At 42.2% G+C, this 27,541-nt stretch overlaps 3 protein-coding genes across 4 annotated transcripts; all 3 read left to right on the top strand.

The window, feature by feature from the left end:
- Positions 1 to 494: 494 nt before the first annotated feature.
- On the top strand, positions 495 to 2,844 carry LOC135944144 (activating signal cointegrator 1 complex subunit 2 homolog). The gene is made up of 2 exons (XM_065490926.1): positions 495 to 858; positions 1,227 to 2,844. The coding sequence occupies exons 1-2, from the start codon at positions 853 to 855 to the stop codon at positions 2,358 to 2,360; spliced, it is 1,140 nt and encodes a 379-aa protein (XP_065346998.1). The 5' UTR covers positions 495 to 852; the 3' UTR covers positions 2,361 to 2,844.
- Positions 2,845 to 11,221: 8,377 nt separating this feature from the next.
- LOC135944140 (protein PRRC2A-like) lies at positions 11,222 to 14,981 on the top strand. Its single transcript, XM_065490912.1, has 2 exons — positions 11,222 to 11,349; positions 13,203 to 14,981. The coding sequence occupies exons 1-2, from the start codon at positions 11,332 to 11,334 to the stop codon at positions 14,667 to 14,669; spliced, it is 1,485 nt and encodes a 494-aa protein (XP_065346984.1). The 5' UTR covers positions 11,222 to 11,331; the 3' UTR covers positions 14,670 to 14,981.
- Positions 14,982 to 23,330: 8,349 nt separating this feature from the next.
- On the top strand, positions 23,331 to 26,470 carry LOC135948577 (uncharacterized). 2 transcript variants are annotated; one of them, XM_065497922.1, is made up of 3 exons: positions 23,336 to 24,214; positions 24,847 to 25,078; positions 25,250 to 26,470. In XM_065497922.1, the coding sequence occupies exons 1-3, from the start codon at positions 24,044 to 24,046 to the stop codon at positions 26,266 to 26,268; spliced, it is 1,422 nt and encodes a 473-aa protein (XP_065353994.1). In that variant the 5' UTR covers positions 23,336 to 24,043; the 3' UTR covers positions 26,269 to 26,470. The 2 variants fall into 2 exon arrangements, with proteins under 2 accessions (XP_065353993.1, XP_065353994.1); XM_065497921.1 differs by having other exon boundaries at positions 23,331 to 24,214; positions 24,847 to 26,470.
- Positions 26,471 to 27,541: the final 1,071 nt, after the last annotated feature.

Raw genomic sequence — 27,541 nt, forward strand, 5'->3', positions numbered from 1 at the left:
ATCCAATTTAATTTATGAGCTCGAGTGGGATTGAAGGAATAATGTCTTGGACTGTTATGTGACCTGTGACATTGAAGAGCAATGCAGGTTGCATATATCCACTCCAAAGTGCCTGCGTCTCTTTGTTGCTTTGTAGGCACTATATTATGTCTATTAACTGTTGTTGATCGTATCAAAGGTATTTTATTCGTGGAATGTGGCATGAAACTGGTCTATCCTAATTAACTTAACGATGTAATTAAGCCTGAAAAGAGTAGAGATTTGCAATCTTATAGTCTATATAGTTTCACTAGGCGAAATGCTCACATTGCTCAGAATGAGTGTCACCTTTGCAAAAAAATGTGAGAAATTGTGAAAATTTGTCTCACAACAAGGTGACAACTTGCTGCTTACTTTTACCTACTGCAACGCCGCAAAAAAATCTAGTTGTCTAAGAAGTCCAAGCTAATTAATTTCGCTCACTTATTTCTTAAGGCGATTTCACAGCCAATTTGCACAAGCAGAAGCAGCACTTGCTTCAACGAAGAAGGCAGCCAGTCGTCTTCCGCGCCATTCATGCAGGCATTGTCGTCCTGGATGAGCCTCCGAAATGTTCTGCGAAACTTCCCATCGCTGTTTATATAGTTGTTCTAATTATCGGCGCTCACGCAGCTACTTTTACTTTCCAAAAGAACAACACACTTGCTTGCGAAATTGTCACCACCACCGTCGTGTCTGGCTAATGAGAATTTTGGGGAGAAAAACAATTCTTAGCTCATCTCACTCTCAGATGCGACACGCGCTATTTGTCTTGCAGATTCGCCACGCGCAGCATCACCTCTCGCCTCTGTCAACTGAGCCGAATCCGCAAATATGCAGGTATGCATTGGCTTGAGCCTTTCTTACACTTTTCTTACTCCTTTCGACCTACTGATGGCGCAAAATCAACTCTTTTAAATAATTTTAATATTCTGTGCTATTACTTACTCACTGTTTGGTTTGAACTAATCAAATATGTATGTATATTTATATACAAGAAAGAAACACGTTTTTATGTTCGATCCAACGGTAACAATTCGCTTTCCTTCATTTTAAATTAAAACGTTTCAGCTTTCAAGTACACAAAGTGGGTTGTTTCACATAGGTAAACGTGAAGAGGAGGAATACTAATTGAAAAAATTAAAGTCACTCAACGGAACAACAAACATTAAATTATTCAGCCTTGGCATCCTGTTTTTACGTTTCAGCTGGTCCTGGTCGTGTCGGTCGTGTGCGCGGTGATCGCTGGCGTCGAGTCATACGTCCCTCTGAGCGCTTACACCAAGATCAGCAGCACCACTGCCACCCCCTTTAGCAGGGTGGAAAATGGAACAGAGGAGGAAAAGACGAGCGAGTCACCGTGGGAGGAGAAGATCGTCTACGGCGACAACGAGATCAGCGTCAACAAGAGGGTGAACGACCGCTTTTTGGACAAAGAAGAAAAGCCTGTGGCGGCTGGCAGCAGGAACAAACGGCAGCCGGAAATCACGCGACTGCCGTCCGAGTCGACGCAGGCGAAGAGCGCGATTGCCAATGTGGAAAGCGTAATCAGACACGTGGAGGACGTGATCGACGAGTACAGGAACAGGGACGCCAAGAGGACCAGAACGCGGATTGAACACAGGGAGAACTCCTTCGAACTACCCTCCACGGACCGCAAAGCCAAGCAGCAAAATTTCGAGCCCGAATCGCGAATCATCAACCGCAATCCGCAGCCAGAAGTCAGCTCGCCGAACTACAGCGGATTCCGGCCCATGACCTCGATCGGCAACCGCCTGGCCACCTACGTCAACCCCAGCCAGAACAATCCCTTTGTGACCGGCAGCCCCGCCCCCTTCGTCAGCCCCCAGCAGCAGCAACAGCAGTACTACTACGTGCCCAGCCGGCAGCCGTACGCGGGTAGCCCCTTTTCCCAAAGCGAATTCACCTTCCCTGAGCCGCAGCGGCAGCCACAGACAGCCTACAACTTTCCCCAGCAGCGGCAGCCGCAGACAGTCTACAACTTTCCCCAACAGCCGCAGCCGCAGCCGCAACAGGTGTACTACCCGTCGTACTTCCAACCCAGCCCGCAGCCCTACTACCAGTACCAACGGAACAACTACCCCACGCAGCTTGTCACGCACCACATCCCAATTACGATAGCCATTCCCCTACCTAACCCCTTCGAGCAACAGGTGCACGATCCTCACGCAAGCCGCAGGATCAACAGCCCCCCGTCGCAGTCGGTAGCCGTCACCGTGCAGCGGCCCTCGCAGACTCCGATTCTGGATCGCGTCCGCTCACCATCGCAATCCTCCCGGCGGCCAGCACAGTTGTCTGTCAATATTTTTAGGCAAAAGTAAAAATCAGGCCGTACAAGGCTGTGAAATTAGGATCAGTTTTCGACACACACCTAGGGTTGGGGAATTTTTTAAATAAGATAAATTTTTGTTAATTAGACTAAATCCGTGCTCAAAAATACATCAGTTTTGAATTCACAACCCTGAAAATAACACATAAAGTCCGTTTTTGTGTGGAAATAAAACTCCAGAAAACACAATAGAGATATTACCGCGAGTTTCAAGCATGAAAACCTGAATTACATTTATTTTTAAGGACCAAAATCTTAATTGTTCAGCTCTTTAGTGTATTAGAGATTAAATAGGTCTGATTCTCAGGACTAAGCATATCAAAATTAGAAATGGTTTTAATCTTAGAAATATAAGTGGATTTGTTGAAGTTATTGTTTTTAAATAGTTTACTACTGATTGACAATGAAACCCATTTATGTTTGCCTTTGAAATATTCTGTTCACATTGAAACAATAAAATTTCAAGAGCATGTTGATCACGTTGTTTGCTTATTTTCACATCCTGTACAAAACAATGAGTTATGAAAGAAATCCGCGCGATTGACCCGATTGAGGCAATCGGCTTAAAGACAAAGTTGCGCGCGAAAAATGCGTCTCACTGATGGTGCGAAAATAATTTCTACTTCCTGAAATCGTGGCCCTGGCCTTTGGGCTGTTTTGGCCGCACCTATTGGGCCACACGGAGCTCTCCGCGCGCACTTTCTTATTCCTCTGCTCAATTGAACGAACGCAAATGAATCTAGGCCGGCGTTGCGCAAGCTGAGTGAGATGCTGGCTGCCTTCCACGCGGCGGCCCCGCCAGAGCCGAAGCCAGAGATGAGATAATCGCGACCGATCCTCCGTGCCGGGCGGCTACAGGTGCTTTTGTTGTACTTAGCATTTCTAACAAGTGTAAGTGCAGCTCACAGTAATTACTTTGGAGCAGGAAGGTGCACCGCAAAGCAGTTCCTTCTTGTTGTGATTCAGTTTTATAATTGCGCTTTTACAATCGAGAGTGTTTCCGCGCCGAGAAATTCCTGCTGTGAACTGTCCACGCCGGTTAGCGATCTCAATTTTCGTTGCGTCAGCTCTGCAGTCTGCAGCGGGGTGAACTCAACAGCAAGAGGAAGTCTGCTCATTGGAAAGCACGTCGATCAGCAAGCCACTCAACGAAGAAGCTGGATTTTCAGTCGTTGCCGCTTAGACCATCAAGATAATTTATGGCCCAACGTGGAATTTTCTTATTTAAATGCGAACACCTCTGAAGTGCTGTTAGTTGCGAAAATAACAGCTCCTTGGAATTTAATGGCTGATATTTCTAAGTTAAAAAATTGTCATTTTTACTGGTCGTTTTCAGAGATTAAAATGTCGATTTTAAATAGGTTAGCCCACGTGAGCAATTGGACGGGTTTTTGAGGCATTGGGAATTTTGACTGAAACCAAGTTTTCCTGAAAGTATACTAATAGGTCATGGGAATCGATGCTGGAGATCCAAAAAATCAACTAGAAATAAATAATCCTATATTTAAAGATAAAAAATATAACAAAAGATGAAAATACAAAAATAAATTTTATTTCACTGTCAAAATTATAGGCACTATCAAAATAGTGAAACACCGCTCATTAGCTGCGTGGAGTCTAATGAAAAGGTGGCGTGGCACAATATGCTTGCGTCACCCTAGTGTGTGTGTGTGTGTGTGTGCGTCGGTCGACCTGATACAATTAAGATCGGCGTGGCGGCACTTGGCGACTCGTCCGCTTTCTCGCTCGACCATTTCAGGCAGCCGGAAACTGCGAAAGCCGCGCTGAGATCTTTTCTGTTTCTCTATTAAAAGGGTCCGATATTATTGCGAGACAAACACACTGGACCGGCCTGGAGTGGACACACCTGCCCGCATTTACACAACTGCTCGAAATAATTTGTATGTGTGCACGAGACGCGACCTTTTTCGTTTCTCATCACGACATGCTCGGAATGCGAAGGGACCTTTTAACGATGAATTAATTGCCTCCACGCGTCTAGTTGCAAATTAAGAATTTGAACTCTACTTTTGCGACACGCTCAGAGCAACTTTTACAAATATTTGCACCGGCATAAATCAGGCTTGCGTAATGACAGAGCATTAAGGTTTAGGCAGTGGCTAAAAAATAAAATACAGTGCAGATCGTAAATCACAACAGCGCCGGGCCCAAAACACATTGTTTCACCGTTAATGTGTATGTGTGTGCGTATCGTAAAAAGAGAAATTGCCAGCGCGTGCCGTTCATCTCCATTTTATGCATTTTTCGCTGGTCTATTGAGTAGTGTTCATCGCAGGACGAAATCAAGAGCGGCCGCCGCGTCGATTTGCAACAAGTAGGAGTTTCTCTTCGCTCCATGAAAAAGGGTTTGGGAAGTCCTACACGTACTGAAGAAAAACGTGTTCGCATAAAATGCTGACCAGAGTGCTGCACGTTCGGCCGAATTAGAACACGTATATGATTCAGAATAAATGCATTTGCTTAATTTAAAATTAATTTAATATTCGTGTAATTGGGAACATTTTATTTAAAATTAGCAACCACAATCAGCTGAAATTATAGAAAGATACCAGGGAAAAATATGTAAATATTCTCACGTATCATAAATTCAAGTTCAGTAAGAAGCCTTTTATGAATTGAGCAGTTTTCTTGCATCCATTAGCAATGTATTATTAAACTTATTTTCAGTTACTACTATCGAAAGTGCATTTTGAAGATCTATTAGAACAAAACATAATTGAGCATTTTGTAAAAGATTTTCAAATAGATGAATTTGATTTTAAAGTATTTCAAGTAATGCTACAGTAAGTTGTTAAAAACATCAAATTTTTTGTTTGTTAACATCAGTGTTTATTAAGTACAGGAAATGCAAGCGAGCTGCAGTTTCATTTTACACAACACTCAGATCGATCACAGGAGTATCAGTTTGAATGGAAACAGAAGGTAAAAAAATAAGAAGCGCTCTCGCGCCTGCTAAAATCACTGACGGTGAGATATGAAATTGCAAACGAGTGTATCAGCTTTCTGAAATCGCATCTGCTCTTGAGATTTAGAATCGCGCGCAGTGAAATCCACCGTGTGTTTTGTCCCCGTGCTCAACACATAGAAAAAATAAAAAGGAAAAGTGTGAATAGAACAGGATGGAGAGAAACGTGGGCAGATATTCGCACTCTAATAAGCGGCGCGGCGCCTTCTGCTCGTTTTGACGCAATTATTATGCACGAAAGAGCCGCTCTCGAACATGAATTTAACGCTGCGCTTAGATGAAAGCTTTTAACGCTTTTTACTCCCAACTTATCAAGATTACACAGGCGCCATTTTTGTACTATCATAGCTCGGCGTGCGCATAATATCTTCTTTAATTATTATGCAAACAAGCTAATTAATTGATGGAATTCCGCTAGTGGCGAACTCCTTTCCACTCTCGCTGACGCGGGCAGCACGTGAGTGAGTAATTAATTTCATGAATTTAATTATCTCGATGCACACACTGCGACCGTATTATAGTTTCTCTTTCTGTGCTATTCAAATGAGATGACCAATGCAAATGCTAATTTGCTGATTAGAACTGTAATAGCTGCATGCGTTCACCTTAGGATATTATAATAGTAAGACATCTAGAGACACATTTTTATGAACGATTTTATTGTCATTTTGCAACGAGAATCAATAAACATTACAACACTAAGTCTGAATGTCGAGACTCTGGAATATGTATAGTTTAAGTGAATTAAAAGACCTACAAGTAGAAAATGAAAGTAAGAGAAAGAACTAAAAAAACAGAGATCTAGATGGTTTATTCCAAGCAATTATCTTCCACTGGAAAAAAATAACGTTTTCGAGGGCTTTCAAATTTTAAACGAAATTACTGATTTTTTGTGAAACTGTTCGTATCGGAAATCGCAAACCTAATGAAATGCTTATAATCAACTTTGATTTGTATTAGGCAATACAATAGCAACCCTCTACACTCTAAAATACCGTAATAAAAAATAATTCCTTTTTGCGCCATTTTAAGTGTACTAACAAATGTTAGCGGTCTTTGCAGGTAACAAGTAGAATTTTTAACATTTTTATTAGTTATGGATGTTCAATAAATTATTTAATTTGATTTTCAAATGGCTCAAAACTCTTAAAACTGCACGATTTGTGCTCATTTGATGTTAATTCTAAACGCTACTTCCTCGATCACGAAATATTCTGGCTGTATAGAGATTTCTAAACACTTGCAATTTTAAAGAATGTCCTCTATTTCAATTTTAATTTCGATTCTTGCATTCCAATTCATACCTGATGCAACATTTAATTGAATTGGCTGCTCAGTGTCCAATAAGAAAAAAAATAAACAAGTATGACCTAGTACGTAAACTCGCAGTATCATTTCCTCATCGCATCAGTCGTTACACCAGTTGCTCCAAACAAAGAGGCGATTGTCAACTAACTGCTGAATGCGTCATCCGATTGTCTCCAATTTTACAGCGTGCACGCCGCTCCGGTCCGCAAATTACATAACAAGAATCGAGTCTAGTCGCTTATTACGAGTCTCTCCCTCTCGAACAGATCACAGGCCAAACAAGGCTCATTGTTTTCACTGGAGGCGAGCAGCAGCCGGCGGCGGGTCATTCTGCTCTGGATATTTCCGCGATCAGGCGCGGCAGTCAGCATCTCGCGGCACGGCGGCATTAATGAATCCGAGCGCGGTGATGTAATCGCCTCTGCACTCGCCGCCTTTTTCAAACTCAAGCAGAAGGATCGAAGGAAAGTGCGAGCGAGCGACACAAAGTGTCTAAGCCCGCCGATCGGTCCACTTTCTCAAACTAGTTTTCTCCGATGCGATATGACAGCGTGCGTAAATACGTACACATGTCGGCTGAGACTCTATGTGCGCCTAGAAAAGGGTTCATTCAGTCTGCGAGCTGTGTGCGTGTGGTGACAAACGGTGGTTGCGATTTTTGCGTAAGACGCGGACGCGCACTCAACCCACACGTGGTGCTCTCGTTGGTATTCACTTTGTGGGAAATTAATCTGGTTTCGTGTTAGGAAAGCTAGTCAAATAGAAAAAACTCGATCGGAACATCTGGTGGTAATATTTTATAAAGTCGGTTTCTCCTCATGCTAATTTACATCTGATATAAAAATGTTTTAAAATGATAAGCTTTTTATTACAATTTTACAGCATTTAAACAATATTTAGGGATTTCAGGAAAAAAACTAGGTCAGCATTGTGATATTGATTTTAATAAGAAAATCTTATTTAATCCTCTTCAAATCAGAATTTTTCCACATTTTAAAATAAAATTTGCGGAAATGAGCCTCTATAAAAAAAAATTTTATTTCAGACTTTGGCCACCCTTCATTGTTTAGGGTTGTGCAAATAAAATAAAAATTTTCAGAGTAGGACACTTGGGAATTTTACATTTGTGCCTTTTTTTATTTTTCAGCAACTCAACATCTTATTTTTTAATATCCCACGAGCCACACCCTCTTCAAATATGCACTGTACGCAAGGGAATCCGATGAACTTTAGGGAAGTTTATTGATGAGGGAAAACGCTTTGGTACGTCTCCCTGTAAACAAGATTGACAAGTATATCCTTTTAAAGTTTTATCCAGTCCTTAATCAGTTGCACAAGACTGGAAGCACTCATTATCTCTTCTCGACATCCTTGTGGAGGAAAAAGTAGTTTCCGATCAATCAAGCACACCCTTGCAATCAAATCCGCGCAGAAAAAACAACAGAGACACTCAAGCTGAAAGCAAGGAATTCGAGAAAAGTAAGAGTTCGTCTGCTATGATCGTTCCGTAAATTATGTATGCAGTGCAAGGTGAAATGTAATTAGATATTCCCAGCGATGCGAGCGCACAGACTGCACCGCGCCTCGCTCGCTTCCACCGCTCCGAGACTTCGTCCAACACACATTTTGTACTTAACAAATGTGCCCCACTCGATGCATGGAGATATATTTAGATATGCAGAGCAAGTGTGAATAATTTCTCGTCGGCGTGCGTGGCTCGCGGGAAAGCTGCGCGATGCGACAATTTCGCCGCGACGTGCACCTCGCTGTTCATATATGCAAATTGAAAAATTGCTGCCGCGCTAATCTCGGAGCAAGCGAGTGCCTTTGCCGGCAATTTGCCCGAAATTTGAGTGCCACGAGAAGGAGGAAAAAGAAAAGCAGGGCCCGCTCTCGTCGTGACTGAACTGATGGGCTGCTTCGTTTTGTTTTGGTTTCGACTCCCGAGGGAAACCGCATCTGCCAGCGATGTCACGACTTTGGAACAGGAAATCCTTGCATCCGAGTCACAAAATAATTAATAATTAGATTTTAAATAATTTAACGAATAAAAAAACTAGTCTGTTTGATCATGCTTATGCAAAGAAGTTAAAGATAAATTTTAAAACTGTCCATATTTTGAAAATAAAAATTTTAAGAGATTTCAAGCTGGTATAAATTCCTGAAAAGTGGACTGATTTAAACTTTAAATTTTCTAATCTGATTTGCGATACTTTTGCAAATTTTGATTATTCTTAAATTGTGATTTTTCCACAATTTTGGCTCAAAAGTGTGTTCTGGGAAAATCACGAGAAAAAAATTTAGCGGCTTAAATTAAGGTAGAATTTTAATTTTTTTCTGAATATTTTTCAAGAATCGGGCTTTGCTGAGCTATTTTAATTTTTCGGACTGCAAGTACGAGCCCATTTTTAATATAATTTTCAGGGGAATTTGGGACACAAAAATTTTGCACGACCTTAATTTTGGTCTTGACAACTATATCAAAATGAACAAAGAATAAGAAAGCATTCAATTCCGAGAAACCGATTGAAATGAATTAAGACAAGTATTTTTCTGATGAATCATCATCGCTGGAATGAAAACAAAATCGAGAGCGCGTAATTGAGACGAAAAAGGCGACCACTTTCGTCCTTAGAAGAAATTCGCTTGCATCACTGTCCGCGGGAGACTTGAACTCGCGGGTTGCATACCGGCCCGTGGCATACACACGTCAATTTGCTTGTATGTCGGATCAAGCGAGAGAGAAAACACGAGTGCGAGCGGTGCCAACCGCAGAGTTGCCATGACCTGGGTCGCCGCCCGTTCATATTTTATCCGCTTGTGCATTGTTGTACACACTTTGGCGTACACAGAAAGTGAACCGATTCATTCCTCTTATCGCCGCCAATCTCTCTCGGCTTGGCGGCAGTTATATATATTTTATTTTAATTGCAGCGTGGGAATTTCGACGCTCGGCTCATTCGTTTGTTTGGTCTCTCGCTCGAGCATTGTTACAGCCTTTGCAAATATGCTGCAGATCGAAAGTCACAATTCAGAAGGTTGCTTTCGGGAGCCGCATATTTGCTGGCTCGAGTTGCTCTATGTGCACCGTTAAAAAGTGTTTTCTCGCTTTCAACGTCACGTGAATGATTCCTGCCAGCTCTTTCCCTGTGTGTGAAACTGAATTCGATCTTAACACACTTCATTTGTGCTAAATAGAGCCATATATTTCACTACATTCAATTATGACTAAGGGAAATTATTGCACACATCACGCGAAAAGTCCACGAATTCCGTCTTAACACTCGCCGCCCGGAATAATAAACAAAAACACAAGCAGCGAGTCACGCGCGTGAATGGAATGAATATTTCATTCTAACCAAAACCATTTTTTGCCCCGCCAGCGCGTGCAATGCATCCGGCTCCTTAAAGATTAAATTGAATGAATCATTGAACGAAGGCTGAAGGTAAACGCAATATCGAGATCACACATTCCTGCTCTTGAACAACCGGAGCGGTCAGTTTATGACTCAAATCTATGGAAACGTGCAGAAGCGATTTCCCCTTGTCCGTTTAAGCAAGTGAAAGAATTTGCATGCCTTCTAAATGGAGAAATTTTGGCCCTCGAGCGCGTCCGAACGAGAGCGATTTATATGTGTATATGTTTTGAAAAGCTCAATTTGCGGTTCTAAGTATTCTGACCGCGCCGACGATTTTAATCTTGACCGATTTATTTCATAACTAAGCGCCGTGCGCGGATTATGAATTCAAATTGAGCCCTCTGGAGTGACACAATTAGGCAAATTAACCGCTTTTGTATTGGTTCAAAATCTACAGCCAAGGGGAATTTTCACAAATGAGCCATCGTCTGTGGTTTTATGATGGAATCATTATTAATATTAAGAAAAATAGGCGTTTTTGCAATGGAAATAATTGATTTTCAAGGGCTCAGACTAACCGCACAGCTTGCATAATTTTTTTCGGCATTTACTGCGAGTGCCAAACTGTGGTAAATAATTTCCTCTATTCACCTTAGAAGGCCGAATTAAAAAAATAGTAACTGACAAAAAGTTCCAATACTAAAAGTAATAAAAAGTAATAAGTCACATTACTTTGCCTTGATTGAGGAAAGTCTTCTTTTCTATCAATTTTATAACTGCCAATAAAGAAACAAAACTAGCCATTTTGCGGTTTAAATAGCAGAGAGAACGGATATTTCAGACTTGAAGTACATTAATAATCTAGAAAACCGTAGAAAACAAAGGTTTCTATTGATAAAAGCTTACATTTAGAGTTTAAGGTGTCAGAAGGTTTGCTGTTAGCCGCAGATATGCAATAAAAATCGTGGTTTTGATCATGCACGCGGACAAAAATAAACACGAACTGTAAAAAGTGCGGCAGCAGAGCGAGTCCAGACGCTTACGGCCAATTAACGCAGCTCGTAATTAAATTTTTGAGATTGTTTTCATTTTCAAGCGAGTGTGGTCGGAGCCTCTGCTCGTCGGCCGAATCGTGGAGCGCGGCGAGCGACTCTCAGGATCCGCTCGTGAGAGGGAGGTGGAAGGGTCGGCGAAGGTATAAGACGGGGCGGCGGGCAGCGCTCGCGTCACAATTACTAACACACGTACAAGTGAGCAGTGCGTCTCCTGTCCGTCGATCCAAAGGACACACACTCTTTCACATTGGCAATATGGCCAAGTTGCAGATCGTAAGTAGAAACATTTTAATTTGTGTAGCTAAAAAATTGTATTTATTTGTAGATGTATCATTTCTTTTAATTATTAGTCGTGATTAAATGTTATTTTTCGAAAAGAGGAGGAGGCATGGGCACAAATCTTTTAGCATTTTTATTATGATTTTCATTAAAAATGTTTTTTGCTATACAAAAAGGCAGTGGTAATTTTTTTAAGCGATATTTTCAATATATCATGATTTTGTTCATAGAAATGCTATGTTACTTTAAGCGTCCAAGTTAACGCTAACCTCGATTTCAAATCCATATTGTCGCCAGCTGACATGTAGTTATTCCTATCCTTTTCTCGTCCACTTTCCTCCAGCAATTTCATCTCTCGCGAAATCTCGAGTCAGCTGCAATGTCCGACGCTGCACAAGTTAATTGCCGTTGTCATCCTTTCTCTCTGTGCGGATAATTTCTCTCTAAAGTGGGGCGAAACTCAAAATATATTATTATTACTTACTTATCATCTGGCGAACAACCGGATCGACTACTATTCAACGAACTAGTCATGCTGCGATTGCAATTTCCAATTAGTGCACGGCTTTCGGCTGCGCAAGTGTCTGAGGACCAATTTCTCCTGATATGATTCTCACACACTTGCTCGATTCGATTTGGATCCGCAGTGGGAATCTTCACGTTGCGCAATCTTGATTCGTGCACTCCGATCGTAAAATGCTAATTGCGCTTTGCTTCTCCATCTTTCTCTAGAGAGAGCATAAAAAAAGCTGAACTGCTTTCGTTTTCTTCCTACTCACACGTCGGCCGGGTGATGTAATTTTTCTCGGTGGGGTCACCACTGCCGCTGATCAGCCTCCGGCGCGATTTTAAATCATATAGATATTTTCTCAGAGGCAATTTGCCTTAGCCGATAGACTTGTTATTACATCAACAACGAAAATTATTGTTCCATCTCTCCACTTTCTTCCGTGGCAACCTTCGCTTTTTGTTTGCTTTCTGACGAGTCCTTGGTGTTTGAAATTGAAATTCAAATAATTAGACGCACCTCGTTCACGGTGATTTCTTCTTGAGGCGTTTGAATAAACATTAGTGACATTGGGGCAGCCGAAAATTACTCTGCGTGCCGGAATTTCTCCCGAAAAAGACAGCGGCGGAGAAGAAATAATAGGAAAGAAAGGTTTGGCCGGCGCGGTCGGCGGCCAAGGTTGTAAAAAATGAAAGCACTTGCTCGTCCGTGTTAACTTTCAGCTTCTCTCTCTCGCGCGCGCCTGCACGCATTTGAGTTTATAATTACGCGGTTGTGATATCAAATAAGGAGTTGGATCGTCTCGTAATCGTGCGTTGACTTTTACTCAGCGGACACTGCGGTGGCTTCTGTTTTTGAAGAGAATTTTCCTTAGGCAACCTACTTTTCACTATTCGATTGAATCTGGTTTGCATTGTTGCTCGCGCATAGAAAGCTCGTTACGCGTTAAACAAGTTTGATGTATATTTCAAGGCTTCGCCAGGAGAACAACGGGCACTGCTTTGATATAAATCTGTGGGTTATGCACGTGTTAGTGGGAAAGCGATTGAATTTTTAAATGTATAGCGTGGAGAACAATTAGTTGTTTGTTGCTGCATTTATGAACTTTGATAAACGAGCTGGACACGAAAGGCCGAGCTTTGTTTAAGGCGCAATCCAAGGTGAAATCAGAAGATGAATTCGTTCCTGGGGCAACACACAAAAAGATTGATCTTCCTAATTGGACGAGGGACAATAAATCATTTATTAAATTTTGTCACGTGACCCACCTTTCTCCGAATCTAAAAGATGAATTAATTACTATTTTATTAACCGTTATCCTCTTCTTGTTTGTTCGCAGGCACTTTTAGTTTTAGCATGCGTGGCGAGTGCCGCCCTTGCGCAGCAGCGCCGCGTAGTCCGCGTGCGTCAACGTCTTCTGCCTCAGGTCGAGGAACAGCAGGAGCAACATCAGGCAGTGGCGCAGGCCCGTGCCGACCCTGAGTACAGCATCTACCACGCCGTGCCCGCCCAGGAGAGCCAGGAATATGATGAGCAGCCGCGTCCGGTGCTGAGGCAGCAGGTTGCTCGTAACCGTGCCGAGGTGCAGCGTGCCATTGCTTCCCCCCGCACCAAGGAGGCCGCCGCCGCTAAGGAGGTCGTGCAGACCATCCGCAACTACAACACCATCAACGACGACGGCAGCTTCACCTTCGGCTACGAGGCGGCTGACGGCTCCTTCAAGGAAGAGACCAGAGGCGTCGACTGCGTCGTCCGCGGAAAGTACGGCTATATCGACCCTGACGGCAACAAAAGGGAGTTCACCTACGTCTCCGGAAACCCCTGCGATCCTAACAACCCCGACCCTGATGAGGATGACGACCAGTCGGAAGAAGAGGAGGACTCCAACGAGAATGTACCCAAGGCTCGCCCCGTCGTCCGTCCCGCTGTCCGCCCCAACGTTGCTCGCGTCCGTCCCACTGCTCCCGCTGCTACCGCCACGCCCGTCTTCCAGAACCAATACCAGGGCCAGAGAATCGCCAGACCCACCCCCGCCGCTGTAAGCGTCACCCCCAGACCAGTGGTCCAGCACACCGCAGGTCCCGCCGTCACCACCTTCAGTCCTGAGAACTACCCCGTCGCCGTGGCCCCCGTCGCCGTGACCCCCAATCCCATACGCACTGCTAAGCCTTTCGCTCCCGTCACTCCTTCCATCAACAGCGCTGGCTCGATCGACTTTGAGGAGGAGCTGAGCAAGTTCCAGCAGAAGGTGGTCGCCACCCCGACCCCTGCGGCTGCGACTTTCACCAGACAACCCGTCCAGGCTCAGTCGTTCGCCCCAGCCTCCAACGCCATCCCTCTCAGGGCTTCTCCCGCCCCCGCTCCCGCTGCCAAAGCGCCCGCCGGTGCCGGAAACCCGTACTACAACTCTCAGCTCATTTTCAACCCCTCCACCGGCCAGTACCAGACTGTGCTGTACCAGCAGCTGCCCAAGGGCGCTGGCGAGTTCTCGCTGAACACCCGTCTCCAGCCCTACGTGCACCAACCTCAAATCCAGCCTCAGCTTCAGCGTCAGCCGCAGCAGCAACAGCAGCAGCATCAGCAGCAGTTTTACCCCTCTCAGCCCTTCCCCAGTCTCGAGAGCCTGAGGGCGGGACCCACCCAGCCCCTGCAAGCTGCCCCCGCCGGTTCCGCGCCCAGTCGCTTCCCGGCTAACGTGATTGGTGCTCCCCAGCAGTCCTTCTACTACATCAACCCCAATCTGCGCAATCAGTTCTCGACAGGGCAGATCGACTCTTTCCTCAAGGGCCACAACCTGCAGCTTTAAGCACACCAACACCATCATCATCCCCCTGCCTCGAGGGAGCAAGGAACGGATCCGCGTGATAGACAAACACATCAAATCTGGAGTTCTGTAGCAAAACCGACAGTCCACGCCGACATGCCGCCTTTGCTCCCTTGCACCGCCGCCCCCGTTGTACTTGGGGGTGGGTGGCCAGTCATTTCTTAGTGCCCAAATGCTCTGCTGTAAATAATTTCTATCATAATTATTAAGTTGGAAACAACGTCTGTCCGCTATTGCTGCTGTTTTTATTTTAAAATAAAGAGAATGTGTACGTGTATTTTTATAATTTTTAAATACTTTTGCGTTTAATTTTCACCTGCCCTTGAACATAAAGGACACACTTTTATCATTAGAGCTAAATACAACTAAACTCATACTCCTCGTAAAAAACGAAAGTGGGACTATCTCCGCCTTGTCATCCTTACTTAACTCGGACGTGGGAGAATATACTTTCCTGACAATGAGATGTTCACTCACAAAACGCTCCGCTTTTATTGCCTGCCCGCCTGCCGGCCTCGAATTTGACACCTGTGAGAGTCCCATCTCAGCGTGAAGCATCATGTTATGAGCTTCACCACCCACTCTAGGAAACGACTGGTGACCTTCATAAAGAGAGGAGGATCTAAACTTTTATAGAATTTTGAACATAAACCAATGATTCATACTCCCTTAGTAGATTATCACGAAAATCTACAGGCGTAAAAAGAGCTAGGAGCTTCAAAAAAATGGATTCTTCTAATTTCTGACAGACTCGCTTTCTTTCAACAAACAAGAGAAACATTTATTTATAAATTGAAACAAATTTTTTTAAAGAGCTTGTTTTTTCCTGCTATCGGAAAATTAAAAACATCTAATGTGAGTTGATTCATTTCGGTTGCAACAGAAAATTTAACATTCGATCTGCGGGCACTTTTAACCTTAAATAATTATTGTTTTTGAATTTAAAACAATGAAAGTGAAAATTGCTGCCTTTCAAAATGTTTTGCCATTACGCACTCGCTAACAACTCTTGACGACGATTATGATATTAATTTACAAATACCATTCTCTGCATCCATTGCTCTAGGCAAGTGCTGACAAGTGCGAATTAAAGCGCAGTTTCATCATTGCCGAAAAATCAACTGCTGCCGACAGCGGCAATTACGGAACATTGTGTGATTTAGGGTCGATGGCGAAACACCGTTTATTGGAATATATATGATGAATGTGCGCAATCAGGCACGCGGGCCAAGATCCGTTTATCACGTTTAGCCTTTTTAATTGTTTTATTATTCACTCTTCAGTTGCATCACAAGTCAAAAGCGAGTGTCCAGGGCGCCCGATTTAAATTTATTAGCCCGGCAGTGAGTTAAGAGGAAATGAGACTTGCCAAACGCGAGGAACCTTGACCCCAGCAGGTACTCATCCACACGCAAATGCCGATTCAAAAGTGCCCAAGAAATGTGACCTAAATCCATCAGCATATCGCCGTTGAGAATGACCTCTCATCTCCGCAGTCTCCAATGGACCTGACAATGCATTGCTCTCGCGTAAGGCGTGCGAAGCATTTTTCTTTCAATTGCTCGGTCCAATTGTTTTGGTCCTTTCTCGGTTGCTACGTTAACCCACATTGTTGGCTCCTCTCGAGTCGAGATTGCAATCAGTGAATCAGTCGAAGCCTGCTGCTCTCAAGGGCAAGGCTAAACTTGGACTCGCTCAGTGCACATTAGCTGGTTTTTGCGCGCATATCGTGCCTCCTCCGCCGCCGCACCACCGCCGCCACGCCCTGTCTGCGTGCTTCTCACCCATCTTGACCAGCGGCCAACGTCGTTTCGCCTGCGACTCTCGCTCGCGATTAGAAACTTGGGTGCTTCAGCAATTAATTGCCTGATTAGAGACAGTTTTCGTACTCGTCAATTTTTCTTTTTTGAGGTCAGATAAAAACTGGAAGGAATATCGAATAAAGCTGTTTCTGTAAAAAGTGAAAGGCATATAATATAACGCTGTTAATTCCAACGAGGAATTCACGTTGAGAAAAATGGTGTTATTATTCGTTAAAATTATTGCTTTATTCACTTGTTCACCTAATTCCAAATAGATTAGTTAAGCAACGAAAATGTGGTTTGAATTGATGCCAGACTTAGATCATATTTCTGTAACTTTTAGACGGGGAGGAACTGTGAAACTGCCAGAAAAAAATGTGATGCAATATAGTATATTGGCTTGTTTAGAATTACATTAACTTTCTGAATAAAAGACATGAATATTGAGACAAAAAAACATGCAAACTGAACGTCATGAGTAGGGTTGGGAAACCAAAACAATCGAATTTTTAAATTCGTTTTCGAGATCCCAGGCACCCAAAATGAGCACGAACTGCGCGATTTTAATGCCTTCATATGCAACAATTAAAATAATCTTTGACGCCTACAACCATCTTCTAAAGTCTGTCTTTTACCTATAAATACAAGAAAAATGTATCTCCCGTGCATTTAAAATTTTTGGACAGAAATATTTTCCTTAACGGTTTCACTATTATACATTAAAACGTGCTTTTTTAAAACTATTTTAGTTCACAAATTTTGTAAAATACAACAAACAAAATGTTATGTTGAAGAGTTTGACTATTATAATTTCGATATTCTTGTGATTTTTATGAAGTTCATAACCTGTCTGATGTCTGTCTTTTTTGGCCTTGCTACGGCGGTAACAGTTGAAAAACCGAGTTTGACTAGCAAATTTTGTGCTGAAAAATATTGTTTCAAGGAACATTGTCCTTAACACATTTTTCGTCATGATGAGTTTTTGTTGTTAAGTCAGCCGTTGCAGAGCTTAGAAAAAAATTAATTATATGCCCATAAATTTAATAAAATAAAACCAACTGAATTTTGCATTCTTTTTAAAATTATAAGACACGTAACAAATTCAATTCTCTTGTGAACGTGAGGTTCCTGGTTCCAAAAACATCTAAAAAAATAGTCCGGAAAAAACTCTCTATAATCCCGATCCTATTTATGAGATAATCAGAAGGCACGAGTATTTTTTTAACAGATAAATCGCTTGAAAACACAATTACAACACTTTATAAAGTATCAAAAGGACAACATCGAATAGTCGTCTCCACCCAAAAGCGGAGGCAGTTTGTCGTCAAATAAACAAACGGAGCTGCCAACACAAAGGACGAAAACCATAGCTAATTTTTCCCTATTCAAAGCACGTGACTCCCACTTTCAAACGATATAATCTTTCTCCTATATAGAAAACCAAACCTAAATGTAGAAAGGAGGGCTCAAAAAATGAGACGCTAATTATCATTCCCTTTGTCGCCACACCGCAGGAGCTAGTTAGGCGCTCACTTTTTTATTCAAATGCTGAAAGAGCGAAATATTTTGCAACTGGATGGGCGAGTCTCGTCCGAAACCCATCAGGTCGAGCGAGAAAGAAATTTATTCGCGGCGCGTCTCTGGCCGGGCAGCGTGCTCCGAGCCAAATCACTTTCTCTCGATCAGGATTAAATAAGTCCGTGTATATACGCACATGCTACACTTTTTCAGCTTACACACCGACGACACACCTGCCGCGAGGCCGCGTGCGCGTAACCCGAGATGAAAGCGAAATGGAGCTGGAAATATTAACCAACAACAGCTTCAGAGCCGAGAGAGATGCTCTTTATTGTAACTGGACCACTGGCTTTTTGTTATTTATAGACTATTGCATCTGTCACGTATTTCAACCGGAATGGGACGACTGGAAAACAGCATGAACCAGACTAATTTGTTGTTTGTGAATTGCGTGATTGCGGGGAGAATGAATTTCAATCTAGGTCACTGAAAATTTATAGCCGTTTAAAGCAACATTTTCGGCGTTTTCCCTATTCAGTACTGCGTTGTAAATTCATTATATAGCTTGCAAAAATAGAAACTCAAATGCGTTGTAGAACTTAATAAATTTGATACCAAACTCTTGATGTTAGTATCACAATTCATCAAAATAATTAATCTAGATTCAATTTATTTAGCTTCAGGATGGCCCATGAAAGAAGTTCAAGTCAATTTTTTCTTCGCGTCTTTTCGGTTCAAATGCTTACAATATTTTTCCACTCTCAACTATTAAATTAGGAAATTATCTTTTCCTGTCATCTATCAAAATAAGCTGAATTTGCAATTTCCTCATATCATTCAAGTGCTTGCTGAAAATTTTCAAATTAGTTATATTGTTTTAGATTTTATCTATTTCTCTTCGTGGATTTTGTTGCTTCGAGAAAGCCTTTTCTAGTTAAGTAAGAGTGCATCTTGACAGTATTTTAGATTAATTGAACCATATTTTTCGCCTTCTATAATGGCTTTTTCAATATATATAATTATACACGCGACGAGTGATACAAATTGTTCCGTTTTTGACAATATTATCTCCACCTTATCTCGGGTTCTATACACTGTTTGACTTGTCTCGACCTCCCCTATAGGTAGCCGACAGGTTTAGATGGTGGTCAGTTTGAGTCCAGCATCCTGTTAAGATTTCTATAGCTGAATGAAGGTAAGGACTTTCCATGATTAAAGCAATCACAAAGTTTTACAATCTTGGACAGCGTCTAGTTTTGATTTAATTTATTTTCAGAAGTAGATCAAGGATGTGACAAAACCTAATGAGCTCAATTTAGCAAGACTGTCACCACATTTTGGCAATTTGACATCAACTTTGCACATTAAAAAGGGCGTGCACGCGCCTTTTGAGGCAGCAAAGTCAAATATAAAATTAAATCCAAGGAAATTAATGCAAATGCTGGGGGAGAGAGAGAGAGAGAGAGAGAGAGAGAGAGAGAGAGAGAGAGAGAGAGAGAGAGAGAGAGAGAGAGAGAGAGAGAGAGAGAGAGAGAGAGAGAGAGAGAGAGAGAGAGAGTGAGAGAGAGAGAGAGAGAGAGAGAGAGAGAGAGAGAGAGAGAGAGAGAGCAGCCATGAAATCGTCTGGAGTTTCTGACCAAAAAAAGTGTTTTTAGCCGTGACAAACACAATGCATAATTCAAATTTCAAGTAAGGCTACGCATTCCTCTCCGACACCATAAATCCATCAGGTGGACACGCTAATTGCGCTTATGCTTTTAAATTGCACTCGGAGCGCAATTAACATTATGAATGCGAGCAGGCGGCGCACAAACACTCTCGCGAATGATAAAACTTTTTCTTGGATGTGAGTGTGTGTGTGTGAGCTAATTATTTGGCGCAGTTGGCCAATGCGTTGCCGACCTGCGTTCCAGGAACACAACTGCGTTGAGCAACTTTTTGCTCTTTTCCCAAATGCGGTGACAAATGCTTGGCATAAATGCTCTAATTGTTCACCAGGAAACTTTTGCATTCAGTAATTCAGGCCACTCGCACATAAACTCAGCAATCTTATTTCGAGAAACGCAAAAGCGAAAGTACATTGCAGCACAATCTTCTTCTTTGCATATTAATTTACTCATGTTTTTGAGTGAATTAAAATATAAATTTACGTCTCACACTCAACTTCCTTGAGTAAATTCTTTTGTAAACGCCGCATGAACGACTTAAATTAAGTAGAATCCTTGAAACGAGTAAGTCTGATGTATATGTGAAAAAAATATTTCCGATAAAATCAAGATTAGATCTGGAATATTGTATTTGCATCCCAGTGAATTTGCAAATATTGATTCAACGAAAGATTCACGACTTTCAAAATGTTTCTTTCTTTTTCTTTTCAGTGCGCACGTTCACTGCTCTCCGCCTTGGCAACGATATTGATTATGCATGTATGTATGTGGTGACTTGAAAACACTGCTGGAACAATTTTTTACTCTCGCGCAGCAACAGTAGTCTCCTCGCGAAAAGCAAAATAGCATGAATACTTTAATGCGGCAGAATGACAAGTTGTAAGCAATTTTGCAACTATTATTATTTGTTTTTAAAAAATTATCTTTATACTTTAATATAATATTTTATTATATTTAAAATTAAAAACTCTTTTTTGTATTTAATAATTATAAAAACATAATTTTACATTATAAATTTGCTATTTGTTTAATATTATTAAAAAATGAAAACTACCTTGAATTTTAAACAAAAATTGATTGCTTTTAACTTTTAAATATTAAAACCAATTAGTTAACATTAAACTAAATAAATAATCTTCCCAACACCTATGATGAGAATTTAACAATGGATGACAAATAAAACTGTTTGACTTACATCACAAATGCTGCGAAATGTTCAAATCTACTATCTACTATGTACCGGATAAATTCGTAGAAAAACTCAAGTGAATAGAAGTAAAATTTAATTTCAACATATAATTACTTTGAATTAGTTCTAAACAGTGATTGACCCATATACAAGCCCCATTCAAAGACAACATTGAAACTGAACAGCTGAAGTGTATATTTAGATTTTATCGGCTTTACTCGAGACTCACGATCAGCTTCTTGTCATACAAACTAATCGATTGAGGCCGCGTGCCGCGGATAAAATGACCAATGAAACGCAAGACTGCAAATCAAAAGTGCAACACACGCATCGCTCGCGCGCGCGAGGAAATTGATGCAATTTTGCGGGCCGAATTGGTGTCAGCGTGCGGTCACGCCGTCGCCTCTGCTACCACCTGAATGTAACAGTGACTCACCTGCGATAGCAAACACTCTTTGCATGAGAGTGTGTGTTATGAAAAAATGATTTAGCAGCTCGAGCCAAAGCGATGCAATATTTCAAACGAATGTGACTGTAATTTGCAAGATCTGCCGAGCCAAATTGCACACGCGAGGAGAATAACACGGCAGTTTAATTTCCAGCGTGTGGACTCCTCGACTTCATCAGTCTGGAAACAGGCAACACGCTTCAGTGTGGTGCCCAGCGCGTTGCATACCTTGTAAGGCATTATTTTTGGCTCAACGTCGACAATATTTATCTCCGCACTCTTTTTAGTTAGTTTAGAATGTGTAGCTGATAATTTGGTTCTTGAAGTTTTTAAATGGTGGAAATAATTTTTTAGACAAGATACATAACTTTTTTAATGGAAATATTTCAAAAACTTAGACTTTGAAAAGTAAAAAATAAATCTGAATTTACTAGGGAAGGCATTCCCATGCTACACATACCAATGTTAGAAATGGCATCCCTTTTAGTAATTGCGAGTAAAAATTAGGATATATTTGTATTTAATTTTTCAAGTTTTTTTGAAAAGAACTGCGTACATACAAGGAAGCGATAACTTTTGTCATTGTTGCATGAAAAATATTGTTTAATATTTCTTTTGAATGATAAAATAAATATAAACAAATAAAAAATTACACATGGCACACATAAATTGTAAGAGCAGTGCAGCTCAAAAAGTGTGGTTCATTTTTTTCTGCGGAAAATTGGAGTGTTATGCCACCTGCACTAAAGGTCTGTTCTGCGGCACAGTTTCCATCCCTCCATAGGATATTAATGAGAAAAAAATTGTATGCTATTTCCGACATATCTCAATTATTTAAAATCTCTCAGAAAATTAAAAATACATTTTTATAGGTCATTAGAATGGTCCGGAAAATGTGCAAGTTCAATGACAAAATAAGTACAGAAATCTCGAGAATCTCAGCTGTTTTCTCACGCATGTGTAACATTCGAGAGGCGTAATAAGATAAACAGAGAGAGCATTCCGCTCTCTGGGAAAATTATGTAAAAGCATTCTTAATTATGGGAATTAACCAAGTACCATAAAGTGGCGCTGCTTCTGCTCAACCTATGTGAGTCAATTTTCGGGAAACCACATTTCTCTCACGTTTAATACACAAACAGTCCTATATTTCCGCTTTTCGGCACATTTCATTTCTCTGGGAGCAATTTGGTAGCAATTATTCGATAGTTCGTTAACACATTGTGCAATTTACAAGGAAAACAGCTACAAAGACGAGACATATATTTCGGCTCATTCCAAAATCACACAGTATTTTGCAGTAATGGTATAAAAATAATTTTAACTAACATGAACCCTGTTAGAATATGGATTTACGCAAGATGAACACCAATTAAAATTAGGACCATTATTTTATTTACTTATTTTGTTATAATTACATTAATTAACCGATTTGTTTGTACTGAATTTTAAAAATGAAAGCACGCATTTAAAAAAAAAAAAATTAAAAGGTATTTTTGTATAAAAAGATGTCAAAAATTTCAAAAAATTCCTACCTTGGAAGGGGAAATTTTCCATTTATTTGCTTTTACGGTCAGGAAAAGCAATTTAAAAATTGTGCAAGGATTATGAATTATAGAATCGATTGAAGCCCTAGTTTATATTGTAATTTCTGCTAATTCCAAGCCTATATCGTCACAAAATATGATAATGAACATAATCCACCAGTCGTCCGGCAAAATATTTTTAAGGACCGAGCGTGGCGTGTCACATCCTTATTGATCAACTCTGATTTTGTCATGTACTCCATTTTTAAATACAACTTAAGAAAACATTGTAATCAATCACTTACTTAAATTTAACCTTTTATTTTATAAATAAATTTTCATTGCTTATGGTGATGTAAATGTTTGTAATTATGTGATTAGTGCGCAAAGATATTATATCATCAATATATTTTTAAGAGTTTTATTTTGTTACTTTCATGGTGTTTTAAAATATAGCATCCCCTTAAATACAGGGAAAGAAGATTAAGATAAAGATTTTAAGAGCTAAATATCTACCATTTCAAATTTTCGTTGGCATTGTCAACAGCCCTACTCTTTGCGTTACGTGGGGAACAAATGATTCTCATCATCTCTATTGTATATCGGACAAAAAAGCACAGATTAAAAACAATCCATGTTATCGATTAGACACCCCTATGGAGAAACGCACGTTCGCTTCGGAGCATCTCACATTTCGCGAGCTGTGCAGCGACGCTTTATATTTCGTCCCTCGAATCGCGTCACCGAATCTCGCGGGCACTCGCAACCATTCTGCTAATGAGAGGAAACGAGACGGAAAAGGGAGGCTGCCGCACCATTCGCCAGGAGCTCTGCCAAGGATTGATTTTGCAATCCGACGACCGTGTGCTCCACTCGCTCAGCACAAGGTGTGTGTAATTTCGCATGCTAATTCCACCGACCGCTACTGCATGCATCGCGTTTGGAAACGAGCTCCCCTCGCGTATTGTTTCTCTGCCGTGATTGTAAACAAGCCGAGAGTCGTTTTCCTACGCTCCAAATCTGGCCTTTTTCGTTGCTGCTGCTGCTGATGTGTCGTCGTCGTTCAGCCGTTCAACGGGCAAAAGCAATTACTTTCCCTCTCTCGGCGCGAGCGACTTCTCAAAATAATGCAAAATCTCACGCTCGCGATTGTTGCTATGAAAAGCAAAAAGGTGCTTCACATACGAACAGACTCCCAGGCTGATTATGTACATGCACGAAAATTGCATCACGAGCTGCACCAACAAGGCTATAAGAGGACCGGATGGCCGCCTCCCCCGCACAAAACGCCTTTGGACTTGGTGCAGTGCGTGTGGTGTCGTTCGGTGGTGCAAAAACAACGACAACAGCATCAACATGCCGCTCAGCCGCAAACTGGTGAGTACAACTAGATTCTGTAAATTGTAATATGATCCAGGCAACAATTTAATTTGCGAAGGAAAATTTAAAATGAGTATAGATGAAGCATTATTTTTCTTAAAATAATAGAATGAACTGTATACTTTGGTTCAAAGTGGATTTTCTTTGAGAAAATCATTAAACAGCCTTTCAGATAATTTATAAAAAAATTCATTTTGAAGAATTTCTTTTTGAGGTGATTCAAATTGAGTTTTAGGAAAATTATTTCATTCAATTCTTATTTGATTTTCATAATTTCAATTATGATTAATATTTTTTTGTTTCTGCTTGTTTGACAGATTGTTTTTATTGCAAATAAATCAAATAGCTGAACAGCTTCGACTCTTCATTTTTCCTCTTGAGGGTTCACTTTCATTTTTCAGCAATTTGCATTGTCCTATTTATGCAATTTTTCCTGCAACAACTTTTTATATCAATGAAAACATAATTAATTTCAGTGTTTTCTATATAAGATTGAACTATTAAGAAATGAAGGCAGGATTAGGATACCATAATGTTTCAGCTGAAATTATATGCAGCTTCCTCGGCGTATAGCTGCAGCTATTAATTTCAACTGAAAATTAATCGAAACCGATTGACATAATTTCCAGACCGTGTTGGCGGTGTGCTTGGCCATCTTCACGTCTCACATGGCGAGCGCAGCCCCCGGCGAGGTGAAGGCGGAGAAGACTGACAGTGAGAAGTCTGCCGAGTCGACGGCGGACGAGGGCAAAGAGGAGCTGTTGAAAGTGGCGGAGTCGGGGTTGCCGCCGCGCATCGTCAAGCAGGTGAACCACGTGAACGAGGACAACTCGTACACGGTGGGACACGCAGCCGAGGACGGTACGTTCAAGATCGAGACGCGCACGGCCGACGGGCACATCAGGGGCATGTTCGCGTACCTGGACGCGGCGGGCGCGCTCAAACGCTTCGTCTACTCGACGCGTCCCGAGGACGCGGCGCTGATCCTCCCGTCGGCGCCGACCACCACGACTAATCTCCTTCATGTTGCAGACTCAGCCGGAGGTGGCGGGGGGCAGGAGGGGAGGAAAGCGCCGGCCGTGCGTCGACAGCTGCGATACAGGCGGCCGCAGGGTTCCGAGAGCCCCGAGGATCCGTCGCCGGTGCTGTCCATGCTGCTGCGACGCAGCCGCCAGGGCCCACGCACCGACGCCGACGAGCTGCTGCGCATCCAGCAGCAGCAGCAGTACCTGTACCAGGGTGACTCGGGTGACGTCTACGGCTCAGGGTACCACGTGGCCGACGCACAGCTGCGCCAGCAGCTGAGAGGACGCGTGCAGAACGCCGTGCTGCGCCAGCTGACGCCACCGCAGCTGGCCGAGCTGCAGCAGTACGTGACCCCTGAGGCCCGCCGCGCCCTGAACCCCAGCCTGCGCGCCCTCATGAGCCCCGTGCTCGACTACCTGTCCGGCAGGGAGGAGCTCTACGACCCCTACCTCTTCTACCCTGGACAGCAGGTGCAGTACCCGGTCACTCAGCGACAGCAGGTCGCAGGGTACGGGCAGCCGGGGTTGTACGACGATCTCAGGTACGCCCTGCTGCAGCGGGTGATGCTGGCCGCCCGGTTGCTCGGCGTGGACGGGAGCCTGGGTCTCGGCAGGTACAGCGGCTACGACAACGATCAATACAGCGACCGGCTTATTGGCAGGTTCTACACGCAGCCCGACCCAAGGCTGGCGTACAATCTGCGTTCCCTCCCCTACCAGCAGGCGCTGCAGATCGCCCGAGAGACGCACGAGCGCCAGCTGGCCGCCTACCAAGCGTCCATCGCCGCTCAAGGTGGCGCCGTCAGGTCCGTCTACCCCCGCGGAGAGGTCGACCCTACCCCTTTCGTGATCCACACCCCTGAGCAGACGACCCCTGGAGCCGCCGAGTACGAGTACTCAACGGTGACGCCGGCATCCGTCGTGCGCGCCACTAGTGCGCGTCCCTCCAACATCCAGCGCGTGCGCAACGTTCAGGTCATCCCTGGTGCTTCACCCTCCACCACCGCCAGCTCCAGGGGTTACTGACTCGTTGCCGCCGTCCTGCTCGCCGCCTGGCTCGCCGTGCAGTTGGCCGCGCCGCCGACGCCCCTATGCGCCTGGCGCACGACGAAGTGGACCCCCCTCCGAGCCTGAACCTCTTCCCCCAAAAGGCTGTTAATTATTTGACTCACCCTGTCGAAGATTATAATGAATAATAAAGAGTTTTTGTTTTATTTAAATTATGATACATGCATCTGTTTTATTTCAACTAACATTATAATCATTTCAACTTGATGTCATTTTTCAACGGAAAAATTTGGAATGAAGTGAATTGAGATTCATTCGAAAATAAAAAAAAAATCGAGAGCTTTCTTGATCATATTAAACTGCGTGATATTATAAAAAGTAAATGGGATTCCTCCTAATAATGGTTGAACAAATTTTGCTGCTGAACAACAAACTTAGAATAATTAAAAATTCTAAAATAATCTAATACAAAATTTCTAAAAGTGAAAATAAGAAAAGGAGGTGAATTTAGTTGATATAAAATTGTTTTTGAATTTTTCCCTTTTTTAAAAAAAACCTTATATAGTTGAACCGATATGTAAGAGGAAATTTTTATCACAGCAAGATACGAGTTTGTGAGGTTGTCAAAGATTTTTGTTACTCGTTTTTGCGTCTTCTCGCTTGAACCCTGTGAGATGAGTGCAGGCAGACGTTTCCACGGATCGCTGATTCAAAATTCTCCGCAGCTAATACATGTGGTATGAATTAGGCTTAGGAGGTTAAGTATTGCTTATGAGGACTGCCTGGCTGAAATAGTAATAATCTGTTGGACAGTTCGAGAGCGTGTGATATTAATATTTTTAACAACATTTAGCCTTCCATTCCCTATTCGCCTATGGGAGTGGTCAAAATTGTAAAATCAATTCAATATTTTATAGCAATTTTATTTTTAAATAATTTACACGGCAAAGCGAAGAAAGGCCAGAATAAAATAAAAGAACACCTAAACTACATATGACAGCCACTTTTGGTTAACTATTTTCCTTCATCTGGCAAGCATATAATATATGAAGTGATTATTTTCAACTCAGCCTTCTTTTTCTTCTTCTTCAAGATAAAAAACACATAGCACTTGCGACACCTTCAAATTTTATTTATAGTTATACACAATTAATCTAGAAAATGATTAAGAGTTTTAAATAGTATTTCTTCTGCATATCTGAATCAGTATAATTATTAAATTATATGTTGTCCGCGGAAATTAAACTAAAAACGAAATTAATAATTTTGGATGTGCTCGGCAATGAGTGCA

Source organism: Cloeon dipterum, chromosome 1, assembly GCF_949628265.1.
Source record: "Cloeon dipterum chromosome 1, ieCloDipt1.1, whole genome shotgun sequence".
NCBI classification, from domain to species: domain Eukaryota; kingdom Metazoa; phylum Arthropoda; class Insecta; order Ephemeroptera; family Baetidae; genus Cloeon; species Cloeon dipterum.

Coding starts and splice junctions, on each gene's coding strand:
- LOC135948577 (XM_065497921.1), top strand. CDS start 24,044: ATGTACATGCACGAAAATTGCATCACGAGCTGCACCAACAAGGCTATA. Junction 24,215..24,846: donor TGCCGCTCAGCCGCAAACTG/GTGAGTACAACT, acceptor CATAATTTCCAG/ACCGTGTTGGCGGTGTGCTT.